Source organism: Varroa destructor, unplaced genomic scaffold, assembly GCF_002443255.2.
Source record: "Varroa destructor unplaced genomic scaffold, Vdes_3.0 BEIS01000003.1, whole genome shotgun sequence".
NCBI classification, from domain to species: domain Eukaryota; kingdom Metazoa; phylum Arthropoda; class Arachnida; order Mesostigmata; family Varroidae; genus Varroa; species Varroa destructor.
Genome location: NW_019211456.1, coordinates 433,012 through 450,966, shown reverse-complemented (window position 1 = coordinate 450,966; position 17,955 = coordinate 433,012). Strand labels below are relative to the sequence as shown.

The following is a 17,955-nucleotide window of genomic DNA, read 5'->3' as shown; positions in this document are numbered from 1 at the left end:
CAGCCCAAGCAAGCCATGATGTTAACGTAAGAACATGAAGTTGCGCTTTTGTCTTCTTCACAGAGAAACGGAATCTTCCCTGTCTAGTTCTTTAAAAGCACTAACGATATTATTAACCTATGTTTTATTCCTATCACAGAAGTATTTTGGAGCAAATCGTCGTAGGCAGAACAATAAACGATTTTGAGATACTTAACTTTGTGCCTGTCCTACTCAAATAATATCTTCTGCTAGAAAAATTTCCTAAAACGTCGAAACGCAACTTAATTCATCTAGAAGCCGTAGCTTAAGTGAAACGACATCAGAAGATTTCAATGAATCGCTTCACACGAGCCGTGAGCTTTGACGACTTGAAGCAACGTAACAACGGTTTGCACGAGAAATTCTATGTAGGCATAATAACAGAAAAGGAGTCCCCAAGTAAATCTCAATCTCGCCGGGGGACTTCCTTGCAGCGTCAAACAAAGGGCGAAGAGCGACATACCTTGCGTCTGCAGTGGTACATTGATAGGAACTACGAGAAGAGTAACAGTAGATTCTGCTAGTGAGATTAGGATTTGTTGTCTGTTGGTCTAAGTTTCAGATTCGTTCGACTTTTTTGTTCAACAAAGAGAAAGCAGAACAACAATAAACTATACAATATTGTAATATAATACGACTTGAAGTTGTCGGCTGTTTGATCAAAGAAGTTGAAATTTTATCGAACTACATCATTTAAAGGACAGTACCCATATTCTATTTATACAGCATTATACAAGCTACATCTACTCGATGCTACATCTATTCGATGCTACATCTATGTAACCGCTTACTTATTCCTGCTATCATTATAATGACCGAACGTTGCAAATCTGATTCGCTCGACAACAAATTACTATTTCTCTAGCTACGTGTTAATGAAGAAGGTCTTGTAGTATACCTAAATTCCATATAATAAGCCAAAAGTCTCTGGACGCTTAAAGAATCTTTCTTTCTTTTTTGTTAAAATAGTAACAAATTATTGTAAAAAAAGCCAATTTAACTTAGGCAGAACTGGCAGAATATCACCCCACTGATTTCTATTATAGCATTAGTTATAGTTCAAGTGCAATATCTACAGGAATAGCTACTGTGGCTGCTTGAATTATTTGATTGACTTAAGTAAGGGTTTGTATTCCTTTATATGGGCGTCGCAAATATTTCCGTGAGATGTTTAGCTCAAGAGATTCGCTTATTAAGTCATATGTTCCGAAATCCCAACAAATGCTCTTTACGGCTACTTGTAATTGGTCTGCAACCTGTTAGGGAATCCTAGATACATCCGGTAATCTCAAAGTTCTCGCAGATTTTGTAGCAGAATTCGGTGATATAATTCTGAACCGCCGTCGAGAAAGTGAGCTGAGCACCAGCTGAGTGAGAATCAGCTGCTCTGAGCTGATGACGCGGCCAACAGTTAGAAACCAGTAAGTCACCTATGAGCGTACGCTAGAACTCCACAGCGATTTTTTACCGATTATAGCACTTTGTTCTGTCATTCGTTGCCTGTATGCACATACTAGGCATGCACGACAGCTGATGGGATAATCGCACCTACGTAAACTACGCATAGTTAGAAGTCATCACATTTTAATAATCAACTGTAGCAGAGGAGTTCGATCTTGTTATAATTAGAATGATGCTGTCTGTCTTCATATTGGCCCGTATCTTTGATGTGCTTTGCTCACGCATATATTGTGGTTATTCAATCACATTGAACGATCCTCTAAACGCTGCGTCAGTCGTTCGTCTCTGAGTCCATCAAGCAAACCCCGTGCGTTGCGCCAAATACACATATGTGGTAGGCCATCAGGGGCAAACTAACACATTTTTATGCTTTTATAATTTTAACATGATAACACCGGTGAATGATGTTTTACGAAAAATTCATATGAACATTTGATTTTATTTCTATTTTTCTTGGTATAGTTACATTTTGCTTTCGTTAATAAGGTGGGCTCTAGAACGAAAAATCAAAATAAATTAAAATCGGCATGTTATTTCAAATATTGTTCTTTTTGCAAGACACCTGCTCACCGTTTTTCGCCTCTTAGCGTTATTTGATAATCCACTTTAATTTAGGGTTTGTTAGCACTATGTTGAAATTATCGGTATACAGCACTTACAATAGCACAGAAGAGTGCCATGTGCGGTGCACCATTACCAACCTCTACGAAGTTACATGTGGATACACCACGTGACATTTTAAGCGAGAGATACCAACATGGCAGTAACTATTGATCTGAAGTGCTGAATCGGAAAAGAGCGTGAAAGACCGTCGTCAATTAATTGGTGCTCTCCACTTTCCTGATTTTGTACATTCTCAGCTCAGAAGGACCGTTTTCCCCCGGTCTTTATACATGACATGATACATAGGAAAGGCAATAAACGTACACTTCAAGCAGCAGTCGGTGAGTAACACTTGACGTTTGTCATATGGGCGCTGTCGGGCCTCCTGAGCTCTAAAATAGTAGATATAATAAATTATAAACACAAATTATCTGTGCACCTTTCCCACACCAAAATAGCTGGAAGTTCCATATTTAAAACTCCATAGAAATAATACTCCAATGCGTTCCGCACGGCATGTTTGTCTATGAATACAGAAAGAGTTTTACGACGGGCAAGAAACTTGGTTCGCAGATCTGTTAGCATTGAATCAAATGGAACGAAAATATTCGGCTAAATTGTCAGTATGTTCGATAAAATGCTTGAACGCTGACCAATTGTACTCTAACGTACACGATGACACGACTATACTTTGTAGAGTATTATAGAGGTTCTGAGAATGGTATTTGGATGTCCTCTATCCACAAAAGTTTGGCTCATTGTATATGGTTGGGTTGGTCCACCAACTTCAGTCGCTGTGCCCCACTGAAGTTCGTTATTCACCAGAAGTTTCCTTTGACTGATTAGCTATTCAAACCTCTATTCATCGATATATATAATATGCATAACGTATAATATGAATCAAATGTGTGTTATTTTAGCGAACTACTTCTTAGACTTTTAATGCAATGAGAACGGTCATCAACAAAAAAGCAGCTGCGTCCCTTCTCAAAGTAGAATGATAAAGACATATTGTAGCAGCACTGAGTATTTATCACAGCAGAAGAGACATTCGGTGCTTTCATAAAGGTTTACTTAGACAAAATCATACATCTTATGCATTCAATTACATGTAGCATCGCAGCGATTATTCGAAATTGATACCACTATTAACGTCTTAAATTGGTCTTCAAGAAGCACGGCGCTCCGTATCAATGAAAAGTCGATGCTTCTCTATTTCTTCAAATTCTGCATTGGTCCGATTTGCCCACTCCTTAAAGCCCGGCTGTAAAATAAATATGCATATTCTACTTTAGATAAAAAAAATTTAGATAATAATTTATATTGAAATAAACAAAATTTTCTTGAGAAATACTGCACATTTTGCTGCTAGTCTTAGACCTATGAAAGCATTAACTTAAAAAAAAATTATGTTTCTCTATAAATGTAGATATGTATAAATGTAGATATATGTTAGTCACCAAAGATCGCGTGCCTCTCTCGTAGCACACTAATACGGGGTCGGTAGATTACTTGAAGCATTGACAATGTTATATTAAGCCAATTTTCTGTGTCGATACGCACTTCGTTTGTAGAATATTGAAGTTATCAAGAGGATCAAGATGCATACAACAAATTATCATCTTACCGGCAGAGGAGGGGGTCGTTTTTTCCTAGTCTTGGTTTTTTCCTTTTCAAGTGCCTTCTCTTCCCTTGACATCGGAATTTCTTCGTCGGAAAGATCTTTGCCCTCTGAATGCGATGATTCACCACGGTCTCGAGGAATCAGTCTAGCCAAGCTGCCATTTTGACCTTTCCTTCGGCCATATGTACGACTGATCTTTCCTATGTAGAGCACAAAGATCATTTCCCTAATATTACATGTTGTAAACAGAAATACGTATTCTAAATATATGCATAACTTTGTGTCTTTCATATCAACTGGATAATCAATGGGATCCAGCAGTAATAGCGGGTTTGAGCCGAAACTACTAACCATAATACTTTCTTATCGTCTGCTAATGGAACCAACGCTCGTTTGCGCAAGTGTCTGACTGACAGAGAATTAACAGACGATTAAATGAGGGCCGTTCAAGCGCTATTGTTCGCTAACTGTGCCACAAGTCTTCTGTATAGCTTCTCTTTTGTGCAGCTACGTTGCGCACATGAGCTAATGCTTGATATTTCTTGAATCGACACTGTTTACGCATTGTACATAGATTATTTAAAATTGTATGCTTCTAGCTATACTCTTAATAAGGGAAGACTTCTGTGATATCCACTTAAGTGGTAGTACTGCCATACAACAGCATGTTAATTTCGGTACGAGAATCTGTAGTCATCTTGCCCAGTGCTCACAACTTTGTCTGCGCTCATAATGGTGATTCGATACCCAATACAAACTTTATAATTCCTTTCCTAAATTTTAATTCATTTATTAATCAGGTGCAATGGTGGCAAATTCCACATGTGTTGCAGTAGTCCTTTGCTTCATTGTCAAAGAAGTTGGTCTCACTTTGAAATAGTCTTGTGCTACTCAGACCCACGTGGTGCTCGAAGATATAGCTCTCGTAGCTAAAGAAGCACTTGACATAATCCAGTTTTGTCTTTAAGAATCGTGAAAGATCTACCTAAACTACTAACCAGCTGCCGATATTAACCTGATAGAATGGATTCGCTAGCCTATTAAACAACTCCTAATCGATTGCGATGAGAGTTCATGTAGTAGCTTACTATCAAATGGACAAGTTCAATTGAAGTCGCTTGTGTTTATTGCGCATTAATAATATTTGCTTTCCGAAGAATACTTCACTAATAGTGCAAATGGTACTGTTAAGGTTAATCCACCAACCTAAAGCCAACACTGTATAAATGTAGATATCGCATACATTGTTTGCCTTCATCATAAATACATACATTTTTCACAATAATATATTAGCGATTATTTGTATTTCTATTAGGCATTCTTTTAAGCGTTTCATATGTCTTCTACATTCTGATCTTGTGTTGTTAATTCCTTTTTTGTTTGTGTTTCATATATAGGCTTGGAACATGAGTAGTTTGGGTCTGTTTGTGATGTTCCATTTGCCTTTTTACCTCTTCAATGTTTGTTTGCTTCTATACGTATTTTGAAAGTGTTTTCCCTACTCTGTTCACCTGTTGTAATTTTGTGGTGTAGCGAATGCAATTTTGCGTCGTGTTCACTTTCTGTATATGGAGGTTTTACTTGAAAAAAACTATTTTAAAGCTTTACCTCTTTGCCAAGGTCCAACAACTGTCCAGCAGTGTGAAATACTTGTGGTGCATACAGCGAGGCTTCTAATTGAGAGGACTGGTTTGCGAAGTTCGAGAATAATATCGCGAAGCTGGAGATTGCACCCCACCCCAATCGGCCATCTGTGATCGATGAAGACCGATTTAAAGCTTCTTCGAAAGAAGACGGCCGGTAACAGTCCGTGAATTTAGTTACAAGATAAACGGTAGTCATTTGGTTAACGACGAGCACCTCAGTTCATTAGACTTTACTCAGAAATCAGAAACTTTTATGCCCCCAAATTAAGCATACGGCTTATAATTTCCTTTCAGGATTTCGTTTGGCACCAAACAACATGTAGCCACAATGACAAAGTTGACAAATGTTGCAAAGAATCGTCATTGATAGGGAAAAATAGTGTCCGCACATCCATATAAAGCAGAAAGAATAATGGTTAGTTCCGTCGGATACGTCTAGGAACCAAGCTACATCTCTATTTCTAGAATTGGAAGGATCTTAATTACATTAAAAATGCTTTTGGAGAACAAGCCGAGCTATGCAATGCGGAATACATAATAGATGAGGCAAAATCATCGGTCTTCACGACACTGCAAGGTCGCATATGGTAGCTATGCTACGTGGCTCTACACATACATATTGCACTTATTTTTCCTATTTGTCCGATTACAGCTATTGGTCCGAAAAGCTATCTGGAACGCTGGTACGTGTAACTCTAGGACAAACGTTCTTCCTATTTCTAAATCCCTGTTCTGTCTTTTACACATTTGCGTCAAACTACAATCTGTCTCACAAAATCCCTTAGTGTGTTATTTCCTATTTATTGGAATTTAAACTATTTTACATAGATTGAAGAGTGAAGATGCAAATGATTCCCGGCTTTCTCGATCACAGACATTTCAGCCATTGATAACAACGCACAGAACAGATGAAAACATGCCGTTGATAGCTGTATGGTATCTTCCATAAAGCGAATAGGAGATCATCGGATTCTTACCAATCCATGGAACGTCTTCATCAATATCATCTCCTGGGAAGAAGTTTGTTGGTTCAATAAATTTCGGCTTGAGTAAGTTACAACCGCGATTGCTATCGAGGGTAGATGTTTCGAAGAAAGTTGAGTACGCATGCGGTAGACTGTCGTCTTCGTCATCGAGAAAAACGTGATCGACTGTGTTAACGAACCCATACGACGAGGACACCGTCGGCAACGTCGAATTTGGATGCGATGACTCCGCATCAAATGAGCCTTGTCGAGTTAGAGATTGAAGAGTATCTCCTCTGAAATCGTACACAGAGTGGAAGAATTTACGATAGATACGTCGAATGGCTTTTGGAATATATGTGTACGTTTTCTTGCAGCAAGGTAGGAGTACTTACCCGTTAAAAGTAATTATTGGAATAGGAAATACGAATACTGTTATTAAGTGTTAATCCAAAGCAGTGCACTCTATACTGGAGATTTATAAATAATATGTCAGTATTATTACGATTCTGACCATTATTGTATTCTTAATAGTCAGACTAGTAATACGGCTAGCTTGTAAATGAATGCGGCCATATGCTAAGGAGTGTAGTATTAAAATTATACCTAATGCTGTCAGCAGGAGTGCTTTCTCTCGGTCCTTTCCTGCGTTCTAAACTGGAAGGTGCCAGCAGAAGTTCAAACGATGGTGGCTCGATAAATGGTGATGGTGAGTGCCGAAGTCGACAATTCAGTTGACGACGCGACTTCGCTGAAGGCGGCAACGGAATCACGAATTCTGAATTGTCACCGTCAGCAGTTCGCGCGAAGTTACATGCTGGACTGTCAATGAACGCAGTGTGCCGTGCGTGCTCTGTAAACAGGAAGCTGATATATTTACTAAGATCTATTACTCAATACCATGCAAGCAAAAGTCAGCGTATCATGTATTAAATAGATGCTTCACAATATTTCCATTACGTATGTATTGTACCAACTCAGATATGAGCTTCACTTTATGAATATTAAAAATATTAATGCTTCATCGCATTCCGTGGTCATGAAATCGGCAAGAATAAACGTGTACCCTCACAAAAAGATCTGCCCCTTAACCCACACTTGTCAAGGCCGATGTCATTCAGCTAATCAAAAATCATTAAATATCACCCTTCTCATCCATACCGTCTAAAATGCATAAGACGTTCCTGCTTTAAAAATATAACGGTAATCTTTACCGCACCATGATTCTTTGTTGCGTTCTATCTTTTTTAGCTGAAGTAGCATTGTGTCGTTGGTTCTCAATCGAGCTTCTACTTATTGTTGTAATGTACTGTTGAATTGGCAAGCCCGTACACCCTAACTGAGCAAACGGAATCGTCGATACCCTATCGAAAGAACCGGTTACATCAACCAAGTATAATCTGCAGATCAGTCTATATACCTTGGAGAATTAACAAGAATTGATGTTATGGAATTAGATTAGGCCCGCCTTGACAAAAGTGAAGCATGATATCGAACCAGAGTTAAGGTGTCAGGCCCATATTCAGAATGAGCCAGTTCCTGCCAAGCAACTCAATAAAAGCGACTGTTCTTAACGTTGTCATACAGTGAGGTCCAGGAGTCTAACTAATCTTTACTTCGTTGAATGATACCAAGAGGGAGTGATGAAACAAAATAGATAGGCTTATAGGTATTTCCCAAACAATACGAGCCCCATTGATCGCCCCTATTAAATGCTATATGTTTTTAAAAAGAGCCCTTGTTGACTTACCGACGTCACAATACGTGCAATACCCGACCGTGAGGCACAGGTGAATAATAAATGTATAGTATTGCGACCCCAGCTCAATGAATCTGCAAATTCATAATGGTCAATTTTCATCTGAATTCGCTTGAAATAAGTTAGGTGAAAGCATGAGTATCTATAGGCTCTGTCGCATAAAATGGATGGAAAATTAATTATTACCAAAATGGGAAGACGTATCTAATGGGAAGAAGGCTAAGGCGAAGAAAGTACTTTTGAGCATTTTACTTCACTGAAAGATAATTTCAAAACTCAATAGCGTGTGGTTGTATCATAAATCTTGATGTGCGTCTGTCCACTACGAAGAGAAAAATATACTCGAGGTTTAAATTAACACTTCGCAAATAAATACAATGCTTAACGTGGTCCTGTATTCAAACCTCGATGAATTTAAACATTAAACTAATCATGTGTCTAATTCATTGAACTTATAACACTTATTAAGAACTCACGATTTTGAAGCCGACTAACACTATTCCTATAACTTCTTCGCACTGGCGTTTTCTTTTTTGTATCATTTGAATCATCTGGCGCTCCTGTCCGTCTACTTCCAGTGTTCAGATAGTGTATATCTGGATCACTAAGTTTATTTTCCACCGAACGAAGGGCGCGCCGATTACCTGGCGGCATTGTTAAACATGGAGTTTCATTCACTCTAAGTACAATCGCCTACCCCTGAATTTATTCGAAACCTGATTTTTGACTATCAGACGTGCATTGTGTCGTTGCAGCAATTAATTATCACTGCTTCAGATTGCCTCAACGATGACCACTAAGGATTCTTTTTCTTGCAAAGATATTTTTCACAACAACATGTGTGCATACACTTTTAAATCCAAACGTCATAACCTATTTAAATTTCCACAAATTACGGCGAAAGCGAGCTCATCATTGTTTTCGGCGATCGATTGTAGCAAAACGCGCCAAATAGTAAACCACACACCCAGCCATTTAGTCTCAGTGTTTCGAGATCAACTACTTATGACTATCTTCGGTATACTTTTTGGAAATATTTTCTGAAACGTAGTAGCTATTATAATGTATTTGCAAATAAGAATCACCTAAGTTGTATTAAATAATAGAAGTTCAAAATAAGCAAATTTACTTGAAAAATTTTAACATATAATTACTCAGATCGTCTAGCGATCAAAACCATTGGCCGCTTTCGTTGGAAACCGATGGATAAACCAATTTTTAGAGCAGTACGACCAAAATAATGTGTTTATAAGATCAGATATGTTAAAAATAGATGCCAATGTCTTGCAATATTATCGTGCTGCAATATTAAGAGCGTGCAACATTTTGAAGATACGTTTTCTATGTAGTTGTGTAATTGCATAATCTATTCATTAAATACTGCTACGGAACGAGAAGATCTAACAAAAATATTTGTCTGCGCATTTTCAAGCTGATAAAATTCGTTTCAAATTATAGAGATCCAAATTTTGCATGTTTTGCATTGCCGGTATTATTGTATTCACCAGCCAACTAGATCCCCCATAGGCGGTGGTGGGGCGGTTCAAGCCCACGTGGTGGTAGAATCCAACTCACACTTCATTTCGTTGCTCTGTGTTAAGAACCAGACAAAAATATTACAACGCAGACGGCGACTGCTTTCTTAGCGCGTTATTGAACAACGTTCGTAGTTCTTGAAATGAGAAACTAGTTGCGTGTTGCTTTGTTAATGACCCGGGAAGTGTTCTTTCTCTGGCTGTAAGGCTTATTATAGGATTAACAGATGTACAGTGACTAGCGTCGATACTGGTATTGAATTTGAACATATACTTTTTTGTGTTGAGATCGTTTGGCTTTTCCCTATTATTAACAGCAAAACTTTGATTACCAGTAGTGAAAATGGCACATTGCGTAGAAGACATCCTTGGTGCAGACGCTCTAACGGTAGACGGAGGCGATTCGCTTCGCAGCATAGAAGTTAACAAACCAATCGATTGTGAGCTGGATCTTGGAGAGCTCCTTGTCGTGGATCCCAATGCGATTGAGGATTACAAACTAAAGTATGTTCATATGACTAAGCTTTTTTCAGACAACTTTTATGCTATTTCGGCTATATACGCAACATGAACATAATTTCATCGATCTATTTTAATTGCCATAATGACAGAAATGGTTTACCGTCAGGCAAACTTGTCATAAATATCTTTGAGAACTAATTCTCCATAGAAGTGGCTTTAGTAACAGTTCTATTTAATATTCGATTAGAGACACTCATCCCCCGCACCTACGTAAATTATCGAGTACCGGTTTGTGGCATTTTGGGCTGTTTCGAAGGTAGTATTCTATTACAAGACACAAAACTATGGTATGTCTAAAGCAATTTAAATGCACATTGTTTGCAAAGTCATGGAATGTACTCTACAACGAAATGTCGGTCGCGAACAAATTTCAAACTTTGCATACTATGCTTCCGGTACACACCAGCTACGCCGCATTTCGAATTAGTCTGAAGACATGCGCCGATCTTGTCGAATTCAAGGGCTCCCGCACTTGCCACTGTCGTGCCCTACGCAAACATATCAGATACTGTGAAAGTCTTTCTAGAGAATAGTTTTTTTTCTAGAAAATATACCTACAGTTTGTTAGCCCTGTAAGGTCTTCGTGCGCTCAGGGGCAAAACTAGATCTCGCAAACAGTTATGATGGGTGGAAGAGTGCACGCCGTATCAATAAAGTTTCGTATTAGTTTCACTGGCAGGACCTAAATTATCATTAAGGTTTTAAATGCATTTAGATTTTATATAGTTGCCACGAAGATCGTCCGGCACGAAAATCGTTAAATCTTGTACCTGGACACTTACCAACGCTTTTCGCAGAACCCAGAGCTTTGCCCTTTTTCAACTCCATCTGAAGTTTCGCTGCAAACTAAAAAAAATGTAAACCCACATCTTGAGTTGTGTAAAAAGTGTAATATCCGCTTGTCTAATGCATGTGATAAATATCATAGTCGGAAAGTTGGTTCCTATAGTAACAACTCGCAAAACAGATGCCGTAAATGATCCAGCAGAGTACAGCTCAATCAGTGTCCAACACGTTAACCACATTAATAGAAAAAAACCAGTAGTGTACCAGATATTCACGTACCCCGAAAGCAGCAAACTACCTAGTCAAATTTGACATAAATGAAGGAAAGCCAAAAAACTCTAAAAACATCGGCAGAGTATCGTCAGAAAAGTTCGATGTCGAGCCAATTCAATTAAACTAATTCATGCATGTACCACGTCATTGTTATTACCCGATCCTCCATAAAGTTTTCTTTCTCCACCACATATTACCTATGCAAGAACGGTTTTTTCCTGTTAGCTCAAAACCGATTTTTACATATATACAGTGACCTTATCAGTACAGAGCGGCGCAGCAGCAAAATCATAGACGTACAGTAGCTAATCAGATCACAATGTGCAAGAGAATACACAGAATCACTTCGTTTGCCCTCACTCTTGATTTGGAGCACCTATAAAAGCCAATGTCACCTTGCTTGCCACCACTAGATCACCAATAGCAGTCAATGCACATGTACTTTTGGCGTAAGAATGACCCAAGAATCGAATCGACTCACGATTACCGATCTAGAAATTAAACACTTACCGAACTTCAAAAAAGCAACCAGCAAATTTAGCAACGAAAATAGTCATTTTAAATACCAGCTATTATCTAATATATAAATCAGTTCATCCGGAAAGGTCGGTTTTAGAACCCATACAGAACCATATTTCAAATTGTTGATGAGGCTTGTGTATACTCCTTAATTGGTTAAGAGAAAAATTCGATTTTCTGGAAGAATAATCGTCTTTTTGTTCCCCGCTCTAGTAAATCGGACTGAAGCGTTTTGTTGTCCATACGAGTTTTCGGTGTACTTCATACAGTATTTAACTTTATTATCCAACCGCAGTCGGCATAACCACGTCCCAAGAAAAAACATCTCCCGTCATTACGACTTGCTCACATCTCAAAGTAATATTTTTAAATGGTTAACATTACCTTATGAGTGTCCACTTCGAAAAATATTGTAGATTTTTTAGCTAGTTGGATATTATAATAGGTAATTTACACTCTTGTTATATTTAGTGCTTATAGGAAATATCAAGGATCTCAGTAAAACGTTACCTGCTTAATATAAACATTTTAGGATAAGTACTAGATTTGTATCAAAATGATAAAAAATAAAGCATTTGACAAATGATATGTACAACTCCAAATAAGCACCGAGAAGCATACGGAAAGATCTAATACATGAAACCAAATACGCAATGAATAATTTTATATTTGATATCATCTTCAGGTCAAATGTTGAGGATTATGTTCGCACTTTAACGCGAGACAATGTCCAGTTACTAATGAACGCTCTCTTCACAATTCCCACGGAAGTTCGTGAAGACACCGTAGTCATAAAACTACCTGCACCTGTAACGCGACTACCTCGAGAAAAACCAGTGAGTATCGTTAAGCTTGTTTCTGATGCTTAATGAATTTCTCATATATGAAGGAAGCTTACCTTTAGCTTGAAACGGTTTTGAAATTCGTAAAATCAAAAGGTCTATGGGGTGCGATTCACTTGAGTTATATGCACACGTCCCAATTTATATATAGCAAACGGTTACTTAAATCATCGTGTACTAGGACTATGTCCTAATCAGCTTTTACAATTTGAATGTTCTATGAAAACGTGTCTATTCATTTGCATGTGACGTGTACGCGCAGGATTAGAGCTTGACTGAAGTAGCATTCCAAAGCACCCGTTCCTTTGGACATACTTTCATGCTTGCCCGCTACGCGTTAGACAGATACGAGCACATTAACTACTACACATTAACATATACGAATGGTCTGTCTATAGTGCCCGAAGCCCAAACCTTTGACCAAATGGGAAGAATTCCGTCGTAAGAAGGGTTTAAGAACACAGAAAAAGGAGAAACTCGTTTGGGATGAAACAATGGCGGAATGGAAGCCACGCTTTGGCTACCGGAGGGTGAATTCCGAAAAGGATGTCTGGGTCCTCCCGGTTCCGGACAATGCAGGTAAATGACCTTTTTTATGCTTTGCAAGATTTGATCTGGCGTATCATAGTTGAATAAATCTTTTCACCACGGTAATCCAACATTATAGCTAACACAAGTGAAGAATACATTTGAGCAGAAATTAGGCTAACTTATATTTGTATTATGTAGTTATACTTCTATTAATGTTACTAATATTGCACGGTTTTCACGACGTCAGGACTGTGCTACAATTTTAATTGTATTTACCATATTTTCCCATCCGGTTGCAAGATAAGGGCAAATATAAATATATCTGCCCTCCCCTTACATAGCGTAGGCATATCTACAACCAACTATATATTTGACGATACACATGGTATTGTATAATCACATTCGCATGTGTGCAAAATGAGGTATTTCTCATGTTTCCTTTCGTTCTTTGCAAGAAAGTCTTAATTTTTTGTTTATTTCCCCAATTTCCAAACTGCGTACACTTGTATCGCGTTACATACAATTTCGGTCCTGTGCGCATCAAAGTGAACGACAGTTTTATTTACAGAAGGGGGTGTTTATGTCACGGTTTAGTCAGATTATGAAATCCACATAGAAGCATGATTATCTAAATATGACGTATAAAAATAAAAGAGATAGGTATAGTATTTGATGTGAAGATCTTCCCGCTTTTTATTAAGTTACAGTTACATATAGGCAAGTATATCCGATAGGACGATAACTACACCTGAAAAAGTTATTTTTAATGCTTCACGTACTTTCTCGTGTACTTATCTACATTATCGCTTTCTCCAGATCCTATGGAAGACCAATTCCAGGTTTTGAAGGCCAAGAAGAGGGAACGGGTAGCGAAGAACGAACTCCAGAGGCTTCGAAATATCCAGAGAGCGCACAAGGTAATTACGAATTTCGCAATTCTTTTGGCTCTATGTTTTTTAAACATATCTTATTTAGTTTATTCCATTTTGTGGGCGCAATCAGCCAGATTCTAACGCAAGTGAGATTTTCGCTTTAAGCAAAAGTGCCTCTGGAACGCGTCACTAAAATTAAAGATGAATTTAGTATAACATGGGATAAGGATCGTAAACACTATACCAGTTGGCCTAGCTGCTTGCATTAACTTAGCAACGAAAAACGGTAGAAAAATGCACTATTTTAAACTCTATTCGTACATTTCAGATCGACAAGATGGCCATCTCATCTGTAATGCCGACGCAGAAACTTACGCCTTCGTTGGCATCCAAAGCTGCTGCTGTAGCTAAGAGCAGCACGGCATCCATGGGAAAATTCGACAGAAAACTTGCACTTGAGAAGGAGGCAAAGATTAAAGGAAAGAAGCGACATTTCGAGGATAATATAGGGTCGATAGCAACTGAAAAAGATCGAGCTTTGAAAATTCTCGGTGAGCTAGACCATAAGCGACCAAAGCTGAACTACGCCCGCGTGGTAGAAAAGCAAATGAAGAAAGATGTCCAGCAAGAGATTCGAGCTAAAAAGGAGCGAAAGCGAGGCACGAGGAGTTCAAAAAGGCTTGGCAATAAAAAAGCTGCAATTAAAATGGCGAAAGTCAACAGGCTCAAAGGCAAGTCCAAGGGAAAGGCTAAGGGTAGCAAAAGAAGATGATGGTGATAACGAAATCTACTTTTGGCGCAAAACCTTTTGAAAAAGGTTGACACACGAAATCGCGATTCGTAAACGTTAATTGGTCGATACTGCTGCTTCTATAAGTGCGATGTTCTTGCTTTGTGAAGGTTAGTTCAACTGTTGAGAATACCTTCAGTTTGTAATTGTTACGGTAGGACAGGAAAGGGATGTTTGCTGAGCTAATGAATGTAATATAGTAATTCTACAAATGTGTTATTAAAACTATTTACTAGTATGTGTAACGCGATGAAGATAAATTGTGTGATCCAATATCGAAAATGGTATTGAAGCAGCTTTTTGCTACCGCCAGTTGCTGCATTTTTTTAATATATAGCTAGAAACTGAAAATATTTTATTATAAAAACAAGAAAACGAAAAGTAGGCCGATCTCAGAAAGCAGCTCGGCACTCTTATTACCTGATGAGAACTCAGTAGAAAATAAATTTTTTTGATTTACTAGAAAGCTAAGGTGTCATGTTGAAAGATAACTTCATTAGCCGTGTACTAATAATAATAATCCGTGTATTTGTTAAACGGAACTATCATTTACTAATCTAAGAAGTGTCTGTCGGTATTTTACTCTAACGGAATAGTAACTAGTGTGGACACCTATAATAGGTCATCTGTTTATGTCGTACCTTGAATACGCAGTGCTGAGTCGTTTGGCATTGAAAACGAGATGTTAGACACACGCAGAGGTATGTTTGTTTATAATATAAGAGTGTACTAATAAACTGAAAACGTTTTTGTAATAGTAAACTCTACTTGGCTCGCGGCTAATTAACTCCAAATTGGTTACAATGTCAATAATAAATGCTTTACTACATTAAAGACTTCCTCTCTATAAAAGCCTACTTTTTGTAAACAAAGATGCATACGTAAAAATTTATATTGCTGAGTTGCATTCACTTCCAATTACATATTACTTAATGAAAATATTAATTCCTTAATATCAAAAAAATTGTTTAAATTGTTTGAAGAACAGTTTTTGCGAAACTATGGGTTTACAGGAATTTCTTTTGCTTTATTTTGATTCTGTCAAATTTTATTAAGAGACGCTGTAAAATATATAAATATCAAATATAGACGAGCGCATCTTTTACCAATTGTACTTCTAGAACTGTAAAAATAAAAGGAAAACTAAAATTTTAGAGGTTTCAGACCTTTGTAACAAACATAAGCTTCTATGTCAAACTATGATTGGTTTATATGAATGGGTAAAAGCCGATTTGGGGATACTGTTGTGAAATAAAATGTGTTCATCACTATTCGTATTATGCATAATATTTAGAGTGATGCGATACAAACACTCTAACATGATTTAGAAAGATGTATGCATGTGTTGAAGATCGGTAAGTAGAAATACGTTAAATTGCGTTTTCGCAGATAAAACAGAGAACAAAGATGAATAACGCTCATTATTGCTATTATTATTACAGTCAGGGCCAGAAAAATAGAATCTATATTTCAAAATTGTTACCCTAAACTAGAGAAAAAAAAATAGCTTTCACCTCCACAATTACGAATTTAAATACTGAACAAGAATCGTATTGTATTCTATGAAAAGGCAGAACAGGCCTGATTCAAATATTTATCAGCACCGATCCCCCGCCGCCACTCGTCTTGTGTGATCACGAACAGCTTTTACGTCCATCTGCCTTCGCTTGCATGAATATTCAAAGTCTATGCTTTTATAATTCTTGGCTTCACCCACGATAATGAGTACTACAAAAGCATACTGAACGCTTACGCCCAGCGCCGCTATACCGCTCTTCCCACCTAACTCACAGCATTCATACCTGCTCGCTCTCAGCTTGGATTCTGAACCTAACTCCTTGCAATTGTTCTGTCGTTTCGTTACGTTAATCCGTTCGTCTGTCCTATTTTCATTGCTCTTATGCTGTTTTATCATTTTACCAGTAAACCTGTTACACTGCGGAATTCATTCGGCCCATTCTTAAACATGAACGCGACCTTTGTATACTCTATATTGTTTATAATTTTATTTAAATCGGCACAGGCTATGTATAGCCAATGCATGTAAGCGGTTCGGCATTAAGTGTGGTCGGTAATGCTGTCCATTAACATTCGCAATGTGCCACGAGGCCGAAAGCTAGTTCCTTATCCTTCATCTTGCTCTAACATGTCCTTAAGTACTCACACTATTTAGAACAACTCACATTGTTGTTGTCGCTGCTGTTAAAACAAAATAATGACAAATTTTTCTTCTTTCCTGTAGTTTTTGTTTCTAGTAGAATTTTTTTTTACTCTACTGTATTTGATCTCACAAAGGAGAACTAACAGTATTAGTAGATTAAGCTAGCTGTTTCTTCCGCTCTAGTTTAATGTTGTGACAATCCTTAACTTCTTAAAATAGTGGATTTTCTTCTGATATGTCGTATGGTGCCTGAGCCCTTTCATTCTGCTTTAACGATGTAATGTCACGGTCTGTTACAAATAGATTAAAAAATTCGTAGAGACTTTGACAGATGGGTGCGAGGCTGGGGAGCAGGGCTCTTCGGACCTACACCGTTACGCGGTACGATTTGTAATCTTCGGCATTTATGGGGTGCCTTTTTCTGTAATCTAAGTCATTCAAAATGCCGTACATAATTAATGCAACATTTTAACACATCGCTGTGCGATGGTTCTACTGCAGGGTGAAGGCTGCTATGTCACAACTTCTGTTTTACTCATTAAATTTGTGTCGAGGAAGCCGATACATGAGACATGACAAATATCGTCAAGGTTGTTTTCGAGACGACCGGCATATAATACAAAATCTTACTCATTTAACGGGATAAATATAAGGATTGAAAATATAAGATTACATAGAATCCGGTTTTTATGTTCTAACGTTTGCTTATGTTATTATTTTGCCTACAAGTTTCACTAGAGATTGAGGAGTCTAAAAAAAAAATAGCTCTACATTAGTTTATCTTAGCATCGATGTAAGATTATGCCATAGCAGTAAAAGTGGTTGGTTTCGGTGTTTTAATATAGTTTAACGTATTACTGCAATTTGTCGTAATAATGGTTCAATTATTAATGAAATTAGTTGCCTCCGTATACCTGCAAATCAAGAATGTATAAAACGAAATGAAGACCTGAGGGAAGGCCTCGCGTATATTAGTCTGTCACGCAGTCGTTATGACAGCAAGAACAGCATCAACATTAAGTAGCTATGTATCACTCCGCGTTCG

General features: G+C 37.8%; 2 protein-coding genes and 1 long non-coding RNA gene across 7 annotated transcripts; 1 reads left to right on the top strand and 2 right to left on the bottom strand.

Annotated features, from left to right (window-relative positions):
• Positions 1-1,884: 1,884 nt before the first annotated feature.
• On the bottom strand, positions 1,885-9,048 carry LOC111248059 (uncharacterized). 4 transcript variants are annotated; one of them, XM_022799782.2, is made up of 5 exons: positions 8,556-9,041; positions 6,927-7,173; positions 6,333-6,616; positions 3,713-3,909; positions 1,885-3,349 (listed from the first exon to the last, which is right to left on the bottom strand). In XM_022799782.2, exons 1-5 carry the CDS (start codon positions 8,731-8,733, stop codon positions 3,254-3,256), a joined length of 1,002 nt encoding a protein of 333 aa, XP_022655517.1. In that variant the 5' UTR covers positions 8,734-9,041; the 3' UTR covers positions 1,885-3,253. The 4 variants fall into 4 exon arrangements, with proteins under 4 accessions (XP_022655517.1, XP_086840045.1, XP_086840046.1 ...); XM_086983919.1 differs by lacking the exon at positions 1,885-3,349 and adding an exon at positions 5,318-5,490 and having other exon boundaries at positions 3,719-3,909; positions 8,556-9,048; XM_086983920.1 differs by lacking the exon at positions 1,885-3,349 and adding an exon at positions 5,318-5,487 and having other exon boundaries at positions 3,719-3,909; positions 8,556-9,048.
• A 610-nt stretch (positions 9,049-9,658) lies between these two features.
• LOC111247906 (ribosome biogenesis regulatory protein homolog) lies at positions 9,659-15,601 on the top strand. Of its 2 annotated transcripts, none has more exons than XM_022799440.2 (6): positions 9,659-9,816; positions 9,950-10,118; positions 12,400-12,550; positions 12,955-13,135; positions 13,904-14,004; positions 14,288-15,601. In XM_022799440.2, exons 2-6 carry the CDS (start codon positions 9,958-9,960, stop codon positions 14,729-14,731), a joined length of 1,038 nt encoding a protein of 345 aa, XP_022655175.1. In that variant the 5' UTR covers positions 9,659-9,816; positions 9,950-9,957; the 3' UTR covers positions 14,732-15,601. The 2 variants fall into 2 exon arrangements, with proteins under 2 accessions (XP_022655175.1, XP_022655176.1); XM_022799441.2 differs by having other exon boundaries at positions 9,724-9,741.
• On the bottom strand, positions 14,966-17,902 carry LOC147756355 (uncharacterized). Its single transcript, XR_015323969.1, has 2 exons — positions 17,825-17,902; positions 14,966-17,338 (listed from the first exon to the last, which is right to left on the bottom strand). It is a non-coding gene; the product is annotated as an uncharacterized LOC147756355 (long non-coding RNA).
• Between the last annotated feature and the right edge of the window lie 53 nt (positions 17,903-17,955).